The following is a 15887-nucleotide window of genomic DNA, read 5'->3' as shown; positions in this document are numbered from 1 at the left end:
ATGATCCCAGGAATATTGATTAAGTTGCAGATGGATAAGATGAATGCATACCGATGTGATCATTACTCTGCACTAAAGAACTCTGAGCATTATTTGCATCTGATCTGATCATACAGCGGGTAAAATAAGCATTGAACACGTCACCATTTTTCTAGTTAAATATATTTCTTAAGGTGCTATTGACAATACATTTTCACCACATGTCGATACCAATCCATGCAATCCATACATAAAAAGAAATTAAAACAAATAAGTTCAGAAATAAAGTTATGTGTAAAGAAATGGAATGACACAGGGAAAAAGTATTGAACGCATGAAGAAAGGGAGGTGCAAAAAGGCATGAAAAGCCAAGACACCAGCTGAAATGTATTAGTAATTAGAAAGCAACAGTCATTTCTAGGCAGTTGAGTTTAGAAGCATTTTTTGGAAAGCTAAGAAAATGCGTTTAGGATGGTTGTTCAGAGACATTTGAAACGCCAAATGCCTGTAACAGCTTGTAAACGCGCCACCTTTTGGGCTGATTATGCAAATTTTCCATCTTCTTGCTTGCTTCTGAGCATGCAAGTTTTTTTCCCCCTCGTTAAAGCCTACACACAACTGTTTTCACGACGAGAAAAAATAGAGCATGTTCTAAATTTTTAATGCCCATTTTTCTCGTCGAGAAAAATGCTCTGGAGCCTACACAAGGCCGTTTTTCACGACCAATTAATTTTTTTTATATTTTTCTCATCATGTAAGGTTGTGTGTATGCGGCACAGGAGCTATATTGTTCATATTTACGATTATTACCACTTAGAGTCCTCCTGGGGAAGCGGGTTTACCCTGCGAATCACATAGAGGCAACAACTAGGCGGGCTGGGACCCCATTTATACATTTGGAGGCTACAGTTTATGCACAGGGAATAGCATCTTACTGAATAAGGAATTTTAACTGTCTATTTTAACAGCAATTTACACATTTTTTATCTATAAATCTTATGTGAATAAAGAATGTAAAGTTGTCTTTTTAGTTTGTTCCTCCTTACACTCCAGTAAAGGTCCATAGTGTCCTGCCCTTTGGAGATTTGTCTGATGCATGTTGTCGTATATTCTATCACTAACCCTTTATTTTTTTATTTCAGGGATTTCCTTCCCCGTGGATCTGGCATTGTTACCCGTAGACCTCTTGTCCTTCAGCTGGTCACTTGCCCTACAGGTGAGCAAAATACTAACTGTGCATTGTGCTTTGCCGACATCATCCTGTTGTATGTGATTTATGTTTGAGACATTCTGGCTATTCCTGGTGTGACCCATGTCAGCATATATCACAACTAGTTGTAAGAAGTCAGTGCTGATAAATACAGTATATCTTTTTTGGCCCCGGTGCTGTGAGATCGTCGGGGGCCACAAAAGATATATATGTGTAGATAACCAGGTAGGCCATTCTAAACCGGACCGCGGGCCGTGATTGGCCCGTGTGCCGGACTTTGGACATGCCTGCTCTAGGTGTTTTAAATTTTGGTCAACTCATACGTCAAAACATGTGGTTGCCATCATCCCTTGAGAGCTTAATATGTGAAAAAAACTCTTGTATTGGGATTATATTGGCAACAAGAACAAAATATATAAAAAAATAATAATTTATTTGTACAAAAAAAATCATTATATACAATACATGTATTATGTTGCAAACATTAAAACCATAAAGTAGCTGAATGATGAACAAATGATACAATAGCCAGGATTCAAAACCTCCAGATCTTCTAGAGACAGTTGAACGATGGCTTTAACCAACGCGTTTCAAACAGTTAAAAGATAGTTCTTCCTCAGGGATATTTAATTTGTATCTTTGTCTACAATTTAAAAAAAGATCATTTAGTACAACAAGTATTGATTCACCCTCCCACACCCCCAGTGGTGTAAATAAAGGTTGACTCACTTCATTACCTTCATTAAAGCATATACACTTCCCATGGAAGTCACAATGCTGATATAGATTCCCCTTGTACGGTCTCTCTGTGCACCTCCAACATGCCCAACCTCCCATAAGGGATCCGGATAACTTATCCAATAAAATGGCACCTATAAAGGTCTGCTGAATGATAAAAAACATAGGAGGGAACTTATAAATTAAAAAAAATTGACTATGAGGTAATGTCCCATAGACAGAAAGGAGTTACTAGACTCACCACAACAGAGGCCTAAACAGATGTTCCTTAAAAAAGGGGGGAGAAACGTCCAGAGACCTCTCAAAAAGTTCCACCTAATAAATCGGCAGATCTGCATACAACTCCTCCACTGATTAGCAGAGGAGAGGGAATGACGCCATGTAATCCCCCTGGCGTCCTTTTAAACCCCTCTGCTTTGCCTCATTGGCTGGATCTAGTCACATGACATACCTGGCCAATGATGGCGGTGTGTCATAGATCTCCATGACGATGCGGCACGCACCCCAAGCGGGCCGCGTCAACAGTGAATTGGAGACCCTGCCTTCGCCTCGGGATTGGTCGCGCCGTGCACATGGTGACATCACGCAGGCCCACCGCATGCATATATATCAACCAAATGCGCGCGGCGCGAGTCATCCCAGAAGCAAACTATGCAGCTATAGCCAATGCCGATGTCTGCAACCCGGAGAACCAGGAAACGCGGACAACGCCATAAACTAAGTGGACATCAGAAGGGGATCACCGAACAGATCCTCTTCTGATCAATTCGGAGTCCACCTCATGTGAAAGGTGCCTAAGTTTAATGACTTACCTGGCATCAGGGGAAGACTGGGAAGGAGGCAAAGAGACTTATATATGTGCACATATTAGATTTAAGTAGAAATACTGCCCTATTTAGATATCAATCAGAGCGGGTCCAGCACTCAGAGGCAACTGCTATATGTTATATAACTACAGTATCTGCTTCCTGTGACCTGCAATCACATGCAGACAAACTACTTTAAACATTAACTTCCTTTATGGCTCTGAGATATTTTGTGACCAAATGCATAGAGCTGCAATGAAAGTCCATGGTGTGATACAAAACTGAAAATGCATTGTGCTTATTTATTATCATATGTTTGTTATGTATGTTTAAAATGTGGTACAAGAAACAATGTTCTGTAAGACTATGCACACACCATGGCCACCAGTCACTGAGACTCAATGGCACACTTTGAGTGGCGCACATTAAGCTCACGGAAATCTTTTTCCAACTATGAAGGAGTCGGTTGGGTGTTTGCTTCCTAGGCCAAATGTTCCCACTTTTTTTTTTAATCATATCTTATTTATGGAAAAGTGTTTTTACATTTTTTGTAAAAAACATAGAAACAACTCACCACACAGGACGAAACCGTGGTAAGAGATGGAGAAAGGAGCGGTCACCACGGAGGTCAGAAGCTGATAATGTCCACATAAATCTTTAGGTACACAGAGCTTAACAGTGCCTACAAATATTCAAGTACATCCAGATACGGAAATGTTAAACAACCAAAAAAGGCTCCCAAAGGTTAGGGTGCATGAACTCTATCCACTGGAACCACATGGCGCAAAACTTTTGCATGACATTTTTAAGGTTGTATGTGTGTATTTCAAAAGACATAGAGCAGTTAAGATCTGTTATCTATTCGGACACAGTGGGCACTGGGCAATCAGGATGAGATCTATTTACGTGCAATTAGTTTGTGAGCGATGAATAGCGATGGTATAGCATCTCAATAGAGATGGTGAGCACCAAGGTTTGGTCAATTAAGGATCAGTCAGTATAACCGAGCAAACAAGTAATGGGATTTACCACAAAGTCGGTGCCCAGTTCACAAAGCTTATACATTGTATGAACAGTTGAGTTTTTTCATTTCATTAAAAAAAATGTATTTTTCAAAGTGAATATTGACATTGAATCTTGTTTCAACCACACAGAAATATTTTGTTGCCTGAGTTTTTATACTTGGAGCTCAATATCATTAGCTTTGTACTCTTTCTGCTGCTTACTATACATAGTAGACTCTTCCTTTCCTGATTCAGCATAAGTGCACAGAAGACAATAGACAGGATATATCCTTTTAGTAGTCCTTTTTCTATAAATAGTACTTTAATTGATGGCTTTTTAAATATAGGATACTGGTCATCGATCTGCCGAACTACCACAATCCGCAGATGATGGCAGCAGGAAATTTGCTAGATTTTTCTTTTGTGGCTTGGTGCCTGACAAGCCCTGTTTTTGCATTAAACGTGCTTATGGAAATGATGGAAATCATTTGATGTTGTCTATTGATTGATAGGCTAATGTAATTTTGATTTACAGCAGTCACAGTACATGAAACAAAATGATAGCTAAATTATTGGCTATTGTTTTTCTGAAGAAGGTAGGACCGTTAGAAAGCAAGAGTACATATAGACATAGGAGAGTAAGCCCTGCAAGCATAACCCAAACATCTTCTGGCATCTTGGACAGCTGACGCTGCCATGGACGTAAATGCTTGACTTAATTTATCATTGTTTTGTGCTATCAAAAAAAAATAGCTAAAAAATGTTATATTTCCACATTTTAGGATCAACATGGTGATGAAAAGAGATCACTACAGAAAAGAGCAAGTGGTCCAATATTCTAATTACAAAGACCATACACTTGCTAGTGGAGCACCCTCTAGTGCTATAAGTGTACATAGTTTTTATTTTTTCTAGTACAGGTAAATGTATGCAGGCTTGGCTGGTAGCCAAGCCTGTCTGTGTTTTGTCCTGGCTTGAGCAGAAATCTAGGGAGATTTAAATGTCTTACAGGCAGCATCACCGAGACCTCCTCCCTACTTCTAGAATGTTCTGGCACCCTCTAGAAGAATAGGAGGTGAGGTAAGGTGGAGCTGCCTGGAATATTCTGAGGGCCTCAACCAGTCGCCAACTTGGATTGGTAGGAGGCAGGCCCCCTAAAATACTCAGGGTCAGCCCAGCTGGTGAGGAGTTTTATTTGGGTGGAATCTGGAGATGGAGTGTTAGGCTGTCATGGCCTTTGAGGGAGCTCCCCAATCTGGGGGGGAGGGAGGTTGACCTTGGGCCTGGGCTCGTGTGCAGACGGAACCCTCTCAAGACACATGGAGGTGTCCTGGACATGAGGCACTGGGAGCATGGAGAGGATAATGGGAAAACACTGCCGGGCAAGTCCCCAGGAGCAACGGGAACAGCCAAGAGGGCTGGTGAGTGATACACAGTCAGGAGGACTGGGAGGCACGCCTCAGAGGACTGGGATGGAGCAGTCTGGGATGGGTGCAGAGCCAGTAAGGAGGACTGTGGTGGCACGGGCAGTGGAATGGGGCAGTTGCAGCCAGGAGGGCTGGCAGCGTCTGAAGAGGTGGTACTGGGAGCAGTAGCCACATGTGTGGCAGCTAGCACTAAGAACTACTACCATTTATGCTACACTATAGGGGCGTGCAGTCCCTGCCTGCAAAGGGCATTTGCTTTGGGTCCGGCTAAGCCAGTGTCAGGCTAACCACAGTGCTAGTTGCTCTCTAAAGTGATCGTCTGCAAGCAAGTGTATGTACTGGAGGAGAAGAGAAGAGGCTGTATATAGTTCAGTCCCTAAATTTCCTATCTTTAATCAGGTGGGCATCTCATGTGCACCCTATCCCCATCCAAGTTCTATTCCCCTAATAAAACAAAACAAAGTACAGTGACTGTTTTTTGACTAAGGTGTGTCTGAAAATTCATGTGCCTGGCTGTTCAGGGTAGGAGACAGACCACAATCACCAGCGACTCTTACGGGGGTAGCACTACACTAATGTACATGTTAGAGTGCATTACTAATAAAGTATTGTGAGTTTGGGAAAATGGGTGCTGCCTTTCTAATGGATACCTAGTCAAGTTGAGAAAAGACAAATGGTCATCAAGTTCAGCAATTCCTTTCTGTTCCACTAAGGCAGGGATCTTCAAACTACGGCCCTCCAGCTGTTGCGGAACCACAAGTCTCATGAGGCATTGTAAAACTCTGACATTCACAGACATGACTAGGTATGATGGGAATTATAGTTCCTGAACAACTGGAGGGCCAAAGTTTGAGGACCCCTGCTCTAAGGCAACTGGATACTCTCTGATTTATAGTGTTTGTTACCCCAACATTTCATATTACTGATATGTGCCTGCTGTACGTGTATGAAAAAGTATTCTATTCTCGCTCCCTTTGGGTGAAATCACTGCCCAGATAGCAAGCAATTGAGCTGCAAGTTTAAAAATGACTTGCTAAGCTATTGCTAGACTTACCAGGCTTCACAAGTTTGTTGCACAATTGCAGCAAGTCCACATTGCATGACTCCAGATCAACTTTCTTTGCAAATGTTCTGCAAGTCTGCTGCAAGTTCTGGTTCAGTTATTTTGTGCAATAGTCATCCCACCACAGGGGTCACTGTGGCTGAAGTTTCATGCTTTAGACATGCAGAGCTCTTGCTGTAGACTTACCACTGCAGCTTTGATCTTGTTAGAGACTTGCAACACACATTTGCTATAAATTTGAAAAGTGTCAACTAGAACTTGTGCTTCAAGTGCTCTGTAAGTGTACAACTTTCCGGTGAAAATGTGCAGCAAGGTAACAGTCTTTACATTTCAACACTGCCACAAATTTGTGGCAAGGTATCCTTGTGGCGTCACTATGGGGGGGCAAGGGGGGCGGACTGCACCGGGTGACACCCGCCAGAGGGAGCTTGTCCGTGCCAAAATGACAGGAGTAATGCTGCTGCTGTCACTCCTGTCATTCAGCTTAAGATTAGCATGAACAGCTGCTGGAGGAGCAGATTCTGCTCTCTCCTTCCTCCAGCAATTGTCTGATGTGAGCAGAAGAAATTGGGCAGTGCGACACAACAAACACCTCTTTTCCGGTCCCAGAGAGGGAGAGAGAAGATGTGAAATGGATAGGCTGCACTGATGGGGAGGCTCTAATGAGGAGGCACTGATGGGCACTAATGAGGATGCACTGATGGGGCAGCATTGATGAGGAGGCACTGATGCTGCACTGTAATGCGGTACTGATGGGCACTGATAGGCTGCACTGATGGACACTGATGAGGTGGCACTGATGGGCACTAATGAGGAGGCACTGATGAAGCGACATTGATGGGCATCACTGATAAGCACTAGTGTTGCTCACGAATATTCGCATTGCGAATATTCGTTACGAATATGGCATATTCGAATATTCGCGAATAACTCGAATTTCGCGGACAAAATTTGCTATTCCGAATATTCGTATTTTTTCAAATTTATTTTTAAAACAGATCACATCCTATCGACGTCTAAAAGCATTGCTGGTATGATTAGAGACCCTGGGCCGAGTAGCTAAGCTGAGGCGATCCTTTTATGTTGCCGAATATTCGCAATCGCGAATATTCGATTTCCGAATATTCGCGAATACTTTCTCCGCCCTTCTTTTGCATCAGAGCCAATCAGAGTTCTCCTACCACAGGTGTCAAAATTTCGCAATCAATTTCGCATTCGCATTAGCGAAATTTCAATAAAATATCACGAATATTCGATTTCCGAATATTCGCGAATACTTTCTCCGCCCTTCTTTTGCATCAGAGCCAATCAGAGTTCTCCTACCACAGTTGTCAAAATTTCGCAATCAATTTTGCATTCGCATTAGCGAAATTTCGATAAAATATCGCGAATATTCGGAAATCGAATATTCGTGATATTTTATCGAAATTTCGCTAATGCGTTAGCGAAATTTCGATAAAATATCACGAATATTCGCGAATACTTTCTCCGCCCTTCTTTTGCATCAGAGCCAATCAGAGTTCTCCTACCACAGTTGTCAAAATTTCGCAATCAATTTCGCATTCGCATTAGCGAAATTTTGCAAAAAAAAAATATTTTTTATAAAATATCACGAATATTCGATTTTAGCGAATATTTCACGAATATTCGTCTATATATTCGTGATTAGTGTTGAGCGGAATACGCCATATTCGATTTCGCCATATATCACGAATATATAGACGAATATTTGACAACTGTGGTAGGAGAACTCTGATTGGCTCTGATGCAAAAGAAGGGCGGAGAAAGTATTCGCGAATATTCGGAAATCGAATATTCGCGATTGGCATGTAGAAAGAACAACGTTTTTCCAACTTCATCATTAAAACGACGTTGCCCACACACCATCGTTTTTTTTTTTTTTAAATGCTCTAGCAAAGCGCGGTGACGTACAACACGTACGACGGCACTAGAACGGGGAAGTTCCATGCGGTTGACGCCACCCTTGGGGCTGCTTTAGCTGATTCTGTGTTAGTAAAAGACGATTTGCGCTTTTCTGTCTGTTACAGTGTGATGAATGTGCTTACTCCATTATGAACGGTAGTTTTACCAGAACGAGCGCTCCCGTCTCATAACTTGCAAGGGGTTCATTACTATAAGTAATATACAAATAATTATTATAAGCACTGTGAGCTCATCCTCTCAGTCTGCTGCAGAGTGTCAGCTTGTATTTAAACTGGTTGCTCTGTATATAGCTTCTGACAGGCTGCGCAAGCATCCCCGTATCTCCGGAACCCTAAATTATAGGAGCCCCATATTTTGGCCAGTGGTGGGGTAGGTTTTTAGCTACATATCCACCAAATTTGCTACCGAGCTACAACCCTCAAAGTCCTTTTTTTTTTTTTTTTGTGTGTTTTTTTTTCTTTGGGCAAATGGGCCTGGATGTAGTCTGTCAATAGCATTAAAGGGGTTGTAAAGGTTCGTTTTTTATTTTCTAAATAGGTTACTTTAAGCTAGTGCATTGTTGGTTCACTTACCCTTTCTTTCAATTTCCTTTTCTAAAAGTTTTTTTTCTTTGATTTCTTTGTCTAAATTTCTCACTTCCTGTTCCTCCTCAGTAAGGTGTTTAGGAAATTGAAAGAAAAGGTAAGTGAACCAACAATGCACTAGCTTAAAGTAACCTATTTAGAAAATAAAAAACGAACCTTTACAACCCCTTTAATGCTATTGACAAACTACATCCAGGGCCAGATTAACATAGGCCCATTTGCCCAAAAAAAAAAAAAAAACATTTAGAAGGGAAATCAAAATATTTAGAAAATAAAAGACAAACCTTTACAACCCCTTTAAGGCCTCATGCCCATGGACGTTTTAAAAAACAAGCTGTAAAGCTAGTACAGACTCCAGGAAAAAAAGCAGTGTTTTTTCCGCGTTTTGCATTGAATTCAATGCACGTTTCGCCATGCTAGCTTTCAGCCACGTTTTTCTTTCTCTATTCAAAAATCAATGATTCCCTTTGGGAGCCCATTGATTTAAATAGAAGTTGCACCAGAAGTCGGATCAACATGATCCGACTTGCGGTGTGACTTGTGTGATAGGTGACACAGAGGGACACTGATGGGTGGCACTGATTACACTGGTGGGTGGCATTGCTGGGCATCACTGATTTTATTAATTCTATAATGGTGCAAGTCAGTGCCCATTTGTGGGCACTGATTGGCATATGGTGGGCATATGTTGGCACATGTGGATGGTCATGGGGGATGTACCTGGCCATCCACATGTTGGGGGCTTCCCTGGTGGTCCCGGCTGGTCCAGTGTGGGCATCCGATGGGGGGCTGTGCTGATAAACAATCGGCGCAAACCACCCCCGTCAGGAGAGCCACCGATCAGCTCTCCTCTATTCGCGTCTGTCAGTCGCGAGTGAAGAAAAGCCGATCAACGGCTCTTCCTGTTTACATTGTGATCAGCCGTGATTGGACACAACTGATCACATGGTAAAGAGCCTCAGTCAGAGGCTTTTTACCGAGATCGGTGTAGCGGTGTGTCAGACCCCATGGGCATCCAGTCAGGATAACTGAACCACCGCCGACCGTCATTTTGCTATAGGCCGGGTGGTAAGTGGTTAAAAGGCATTTGTTTTGTATGATCTGAAAATTGCTCACCAAACTTCCACTAACATGAAATTAGCAGAAGGGGAAGCCAAAGGTTGGAGCTTGAGAAATGAACTTCCTCTTTATACTCTCATAGTACATCACTACGTTCGTGTTTGTCGAATGACAATTTGCGGATAGTTAGTGTGCAAGACAAAATCCTGTACATGCCCTTTTGACAAAAATCAGATGCTCAGTCGTACAACAATTGAACCGTGTGTACGAGGCTTTGGTGTACCATTAAAGGAGTTCTCTGACCTAAAACTTTTAACCCCCGCTGTGCCCGGGCTGTAAAACTATACAAAATAAACTGTCACTTACCTGCCTACGATCCCCCGTTGTTCCGATATCGCCGTCCCGTTCTCCGGTCCCGGGCCCCTTCCGCTTCCTGTGTGTCGGTGACTCATAGTGCGCTCAGCCTATCAGCGGCCGCAGCAATGTCCCGTCGCGGCCGCTGATAGGCTGAGCGCACTATGAGTCACCGACACACAGGAAGCGGAAGAGACCGGGACCGGAGAACGGGACGGCGATATCGGAACAACGGGGGATCGTAGGCAGGTAAGTGACAGTTTATTTTGTATAGTTTTACAGCCCGGGCACAGCGGGGGTTAAAAGTTTTAGGTCAGAGAACTCCTTTAATGAGTAGTCCTTCCATTTAATGTGTAGGGGGTAGAGCTTACTCTGTAAAATATTACATTGTATGCATACATGTTGCATTTACTTCTTGAATACTGGTACTCTTTTACTAAATAGGGGGTGTATCTTTTAATTAATGCAATCCATTTCATAAATAACCCCTCCTAATATTGTCTAACTGAATGTGATCATTATGGTTACCTATATGTGAGGCCTGTGATTGATGTCGTATCATTATTTTGTAGAACATGGGGAGTTTCTGCACTGCAAAGGAAAGAAGTTTACAGACTTTGAAGAGATCAGGTCGGAAATCGAGGCTGAAACCGATCGGATCACCGGAACAAACAAGGGCATTTCCCCTGTGCCAATAAACCTTCGTGTCTACTCTCCAAATGGTGTGTCAACCAGTCTGTGTTTAATGACGTTGTGATTATAATTATTTTATTGAAAACAGATGCATCGGTAACTATAATCTTGGGTTGCCTATCACTATCTGGTTAGCGTCTTTACCTTTTACTGCTGAGTTCCTAAATGTAATTCCTACAGAGAACATATTCACCCTGCATGTGTGTGAGATTCCACTCAAGATGTGAATTAGATTAAAGCCCAACTCAAGTAACAGTTTTTTTAATAGGCTGCCCAACAGTTCTGGAAAAAAAACTCCTGTAACTTCAGCTGCAATACTCACCACCTCACCAGAGCTGTCCCTAGAAGACTCTGTGCCCACTGCCCATTGTGTAACTGAGGCCACTTTGTCTGAGGCTATGATATCAGGGATACACACCCTTGGGGTGCCTCTTGATGGGATTCCTCGCTATAATGCTGCAAAGAATGGTGTCTGCATCAGTGTGAAGTAGCAGCACTTGACAAGTGGGACACCTCTAGGGTGGGGGGGGGCTAGTATTTCACTTTCAGTGTTTTCTACCTAAATTAGCTATATTACTGTGAACCTGCCAGATAGAGAAACAGCAGTTGTCAAGCATGTTGGGGTCAAAAACATATTTTTTTATTGTAAAAACAGCACTAATATTACTAGTTGCAGACAAACAGCAATATTACTATTACCTGCATGTGTCAAAGTAGCCTAATTTATCTCCGTATAATAATCTTAGATCTTTTATGCTTTGTTTTCAGTGCTTAACCTGACTCTGGTTGATCTTCCGGGTATGACCAAAGTCCCAGTTGGTGACCAGCCAGTGGACATTGAGTTTCAGATCCGTGACATGCTCATGCAGTTTGTTACCAAGGAGAATTGCCTACTTCTAGCTGTGTCTCCAGCTAATTCAGATTTGGCAAACTCTGATGCCTTGAAAATTGCCAAAGAAGTGGATCCTCAAGGTTTGTATAGAAAGCAACCCAGAAATAATTTCCTGTTGGGCCTGGTTCACACTAGTGTGATTTCAGATGCAATTTGAGTCACACAGAATCGCATGCCAGTGAAAATCACATTGTTTTCAATGGGGCCAGATCCTCAAAAGAGATACTCCGACTTAAGTGCTGTTCAGTCTGTGTGTAACTTTGGAAACGATCCTCAAAAGGCTTTTTCCAAAGTTACACAGAAGATCCGGCATGTGTAATTGATTTACACTGCCTAATTTTAGGATGCAGTACCGCATCCGCCGCTGGGGGCATTTCGAGTCGAAATGCCGTTGCTAGTATGCAAATTAGCACTTAAGGCGATCCACAAAGCTTTCTAGCTTCTTTTTTGCGCCGTAAGTGTTATTTTGCAAGTGTAAAATTAGGGCTCGTTTTACAAAGTGTAAAGTTAGTCACATCTTGTAAAGGCCCATTGCAGCGACGGCATTTGGTATGCTTTCCCGAGGGAGAACTCCACGTCAATTTGTAAAAAACAAAACCGGCATGGGTTCCCCCCCAGGAGCATACCAGGCCCTTAGGTCTGGTATGGGTTGTAAGGAGACCCCCCCCACGCCGAAAAATTGACGTAGGGGGTCCCCCTACAATCCATACCAGACCCGTATCCAAAGCACGGTACCCGGCCGGCCAGGAAGGGAGTGGGGACGAGCGAGCGCCCCCCCCCCCCCCTCCTGAGCCGTGCCAGGCCGCGTGCCCTCAACATGGGGGGGTTGGGTGCTCTGGGGCAGGGGGGCGCACTGCGGGCCCCCCCACCCCAGAGCACCCTGTCCCCATGTTGATGAGGACAGGACCTCTTCCCGACAACCCTTGCCATTGGTTGTCGGGGTCTGCGGGCGGAGGCTTATCGGAATCTGGGAGTCCCCTTTAATAAGGGGGCCCCCAGATACCGGCCCCCCACCCTAAGTGAATGGATATGGGGTACATCGTACCCCTATCCATTCACCTGGAGGCAAAAAGTAAAAGTTAATAAACACACAACACAAGGCTTTTTAAAATATTTTATTATTCTGCTCCGGACGCCCCCCCTGTCTTCGTTATTAGCTCAATTACCAGGGGGGGCTTCTTCTTCCGCTCTCCGGGGGTCTTCTTCCACTCTCCGGGGGTCTTCCGCTCTCCGGGGGGGCTTCTCCGGACTCCGGGGGGGCTTCTCCGGACTCCGGGGGGCTTCTTCCATCTTCTCCCCTCTTCCGCTCTTGACTCGGCGAACCCCGGTTCTTCTGCAGCTCTCCGGTGCCTTCTTCTTCAGCGCTGGCTGCCTGCTATGTTTGTGTGTTAGCTCGATTTCAAACAGGCAGCCGGCGCGGTCTTCTGTGACGTCAGGGTCTTCTGGTCTTCTGTTCTTCCGATGTTGTCTCGTCGCCTGTTGTCGCTGTAATGATGGAAGCGCGCCTTGCATCCCATTTATATAGGCATCACCGTCCCATCATGCTCCGGTAGGTACCCACGTGGTGGGTGCCTACCCACGTGCACCCACCACGTGGGTACCTACCGGAGCATGATGGGACGGTGATGCCTATATAAATGTGATGCAAGGCGCGCTTCCATCATTACAGCGACAACAGGCGACGAGACAACATCGGAAGAACAGAAGACCAGAAGACCCTGACGCCACAGAAGACCGCGCCGGCTGCCTGTTTGAAATCGAGCTAACACACAAACATAGCAGGCAGCCAGCGCTGAAGAAGAAGGCACCGGAGAGCTGCAGAAGAACCGGGGTTCGCCGAGTCAAGAGCGGAAGAGGGGAGAAGATGGAAGAAGCCCCCCGGAGTCCGGAGAAGCCCCCCCGGAGAGCGGAAGACCCCCGGAGAGTGGAAGAAGACCCCCGGAGAGCGGAAGAAGAAGCCCCCCCTGGTAATTGAGCTAATAACGAAGACAGGGGGGGCGTCCGGAGCAGAATAATAAAATATTTTAAAAAGCCTTGTGTTGTGTGTTTATTAACTTTTACTTTTTGCCTCCAGGTGAATGGATAGGGGTACGATGTACCCCATATCCATTCACTTAGGGTGGGGGGCCGGTATCTGGGGGCCCCCTTATTAAAGGGGACTCCCAGATTCCGATAAGCCTCCGCCCGCAGACCCCGACAACCAATGGCAAGGGTTGTCGGGAAGAGGTCCTGTCCTCATCAACATGGGGACAGGGTGCTCTGGGGTGGGGGGGCCCGCAGTGCGCCCCCCTGCCCCAGAGCACCCAACCCCCCCATGTTGAGGGCACGCGGCCTGGCACGGCTCAGGAGGGGGGGGGCGCTCGCTCGTCCCCACTCCCTTCCTAGCCGGCCGGGTACCGTGCTTTGGATACGGGTCTGGTATGGATTGTAGGGGGACCCCCTACGTCAATTTTTCGGCGTGGGGGGGTCTCCTTACAACCCATGCCAGACCTAAGGACCTGGTATGCTCCTGGGGGGGGAACCCATGCCGGTTTTTTCTTTGAAAATTGGCATGGAGTTCTCCCTCAGGAATGCATGCCGCTGTAATTTTTTTTTCCCCGACGCAACTTTAAGCCGTCGCGATCCTCAAAACTCGGCGTAACGTAACTTCGCGCATGCGCAGTACGGCCGACGCGCATGCGCAGTACGGCCGGCGCGGGAGCGCGCCTCATTTAAATGGGACTCGCCCCATTTGAATAGGAACGCCTTGCGCCGGCGGAATTTTAGTTACACAGCCTGAAATTTCTAGATAAGTGCTTTGTGGATCAGGCACTTAGGTAGAAACTTTAAGCCAGTGTAACTTAAATTGGATTTTTTAAGTTACGTCAGGTTTTTGTGGATCTGGCCCATTGTTTTCAATGGTGCCCGCTTATATCGATGCCATTTTATAAAAGCGTCCTGTACTATTTTGGTGTGATTCTAGTGCAATTTTGACTCCATAAAATAGAAAAAACTACATCCAAAATGCAACCAAGTCACAATACATAATCACAGTGAACATCGGATTGCACTAGTGTGAACCTAGCCTTTACATTCAAATAGTTTCCTGGCTTTTGCATGTGCTTATGTTGCATATCTTATTTTACCCATGTAAAATATTATTCAGTGAAGCCATAATATTGGTTTTGATCCAGATCTGAAGTACCATATTTATCGGCGTATAACACGCACCCTAACTTTAAGAGGGAAGTTTCAGGAAAAAAAACTTTCCACAGCCCCATGCATATAACACGCAGGCACAGTTTACCCTCTATTTTCAGGGTAAAAAGGTGAGTGTTATACGCCAATAAATACAGTATATATAGTAACAGTGGCTTAGAAAATTGTAAATTAGGCCAGTTTATTTAAATATTTGTAACTCATTTTAGATATGTGTACTGCATTTGCTCCCATTAACATTCCAGTCCCTCAAAACTGTTCAGGTCCTATAAAGGGGTGTGTGACACCCCTTTTCAATCACTTATTCCTTCCTCACAAAGTAAACCATAATGGTTTTTGGTTATGTTTATTTTAAGAGCATGCAACTTTAAAGTGGTTCTAAAAGCTCAAGGTTTTTTACCTTAATACATTCAATGCATGAAGGTAAAAAACCTTCTGTTTGGAGCAACCCTCCAAATACCTTCCTGAGCCCCATCGCGATCCAGCGATGTGCACGAGAGCCTTGGCTCTCCGGGAAGTCTCTCTCTCCTCATTTGCTGAAACAGCAGCAGTAGCTATTGTCAATCTCAACCTGTGAGCCAATGTGGGGAGAAAGGGGCATGGTCAAGCTGCGACTCTGTGTGAATGGACACACAGAGCAGCAGTTCGGGAGTGAGCCTGCTTGGCTACCGCCATAACAAGCTGTTTGCTCTGGGGGCATTTGGCAGGAGAGAGCTAGGTATCCAGCTGCACGGAAATCCTGGAAATGAAGACAGAAGGGCTTCAGATGCCCACAGCTAAAATGGAACCTGCCTGCTTAGACAAATACAGAGCAGTCTTTTAAAAAATTAGCAATAGTTTGTAATACTATAGTAAAAACAATAGATAATAAGATCCCATAGGAAAGAAAAAAACATTCTTTCAATTGTGCTTTATTTGATATGGCAATTGTATATA

General features: G+C 44.4%; 1 protein-coding gene and 1 long non-coding RNA gene across 18 annotated transcripts in view; one reads left to right on the top strand and one right to left on the bottom strand.

The window, feature by feature from the left end:
• DNM1 (dynamin 1) overlaps positions 1 to 15887 on the top strand; it is a 226670-nt gene that overhangs the window by 65023 nt on the left and 145760 nt on the right. For all 17 annotated transcript variants that reach the window (XM_040324788.1, XM_040324782.1, XM_040324796.1 and 14 more), the window contains exons 3-5: positions 1122 to 1195; positions 10741 to 10890; positions 11630 to 11833. In XM_040324788.1, the coding sequence (XP_040180722.1) occupies positions 1122 to 1195; positions 10741 to 10890; positions 11630 to 11833 (428 nt within the window). The remainder of the gene's footprint in view (positions 1 to 1121; positions 1196 to 10740; positions 10891 to 11629; positions 11834 to 15887) is intronic.
• On the bottom strand, positions 1606 to 2622 carry LOC120914211. The gene is made up of 2 exons (XR_005743635.1): positions 1927 to 2622; positions 1606 to 1832 (listed from the first exon to the last, which is right to left on the bottom strand). It is a non-coding gene; the product is annotated as an uncharacterized LOC120914211 (long non-coding RNA).

Source organism: Rana temporaria, chromosome 9, assembly GCF_905171775.1.
Source record: "Rana temporaria chromosome 9, aRanTem1.1, whole genome shotgun sequence".
In the NCBI taxonomy this organism is placed as follows: Eukaryota; Metazoa; Chordata; class Amphibia; order Anura; family Ranidae; genus Rana; species Rana temporaria.
The sequence above is the reverse complement of the archived record's forward strand: the minus strand, read 5'-3'. Positions and strand labels throughout refer to the sequence as shown.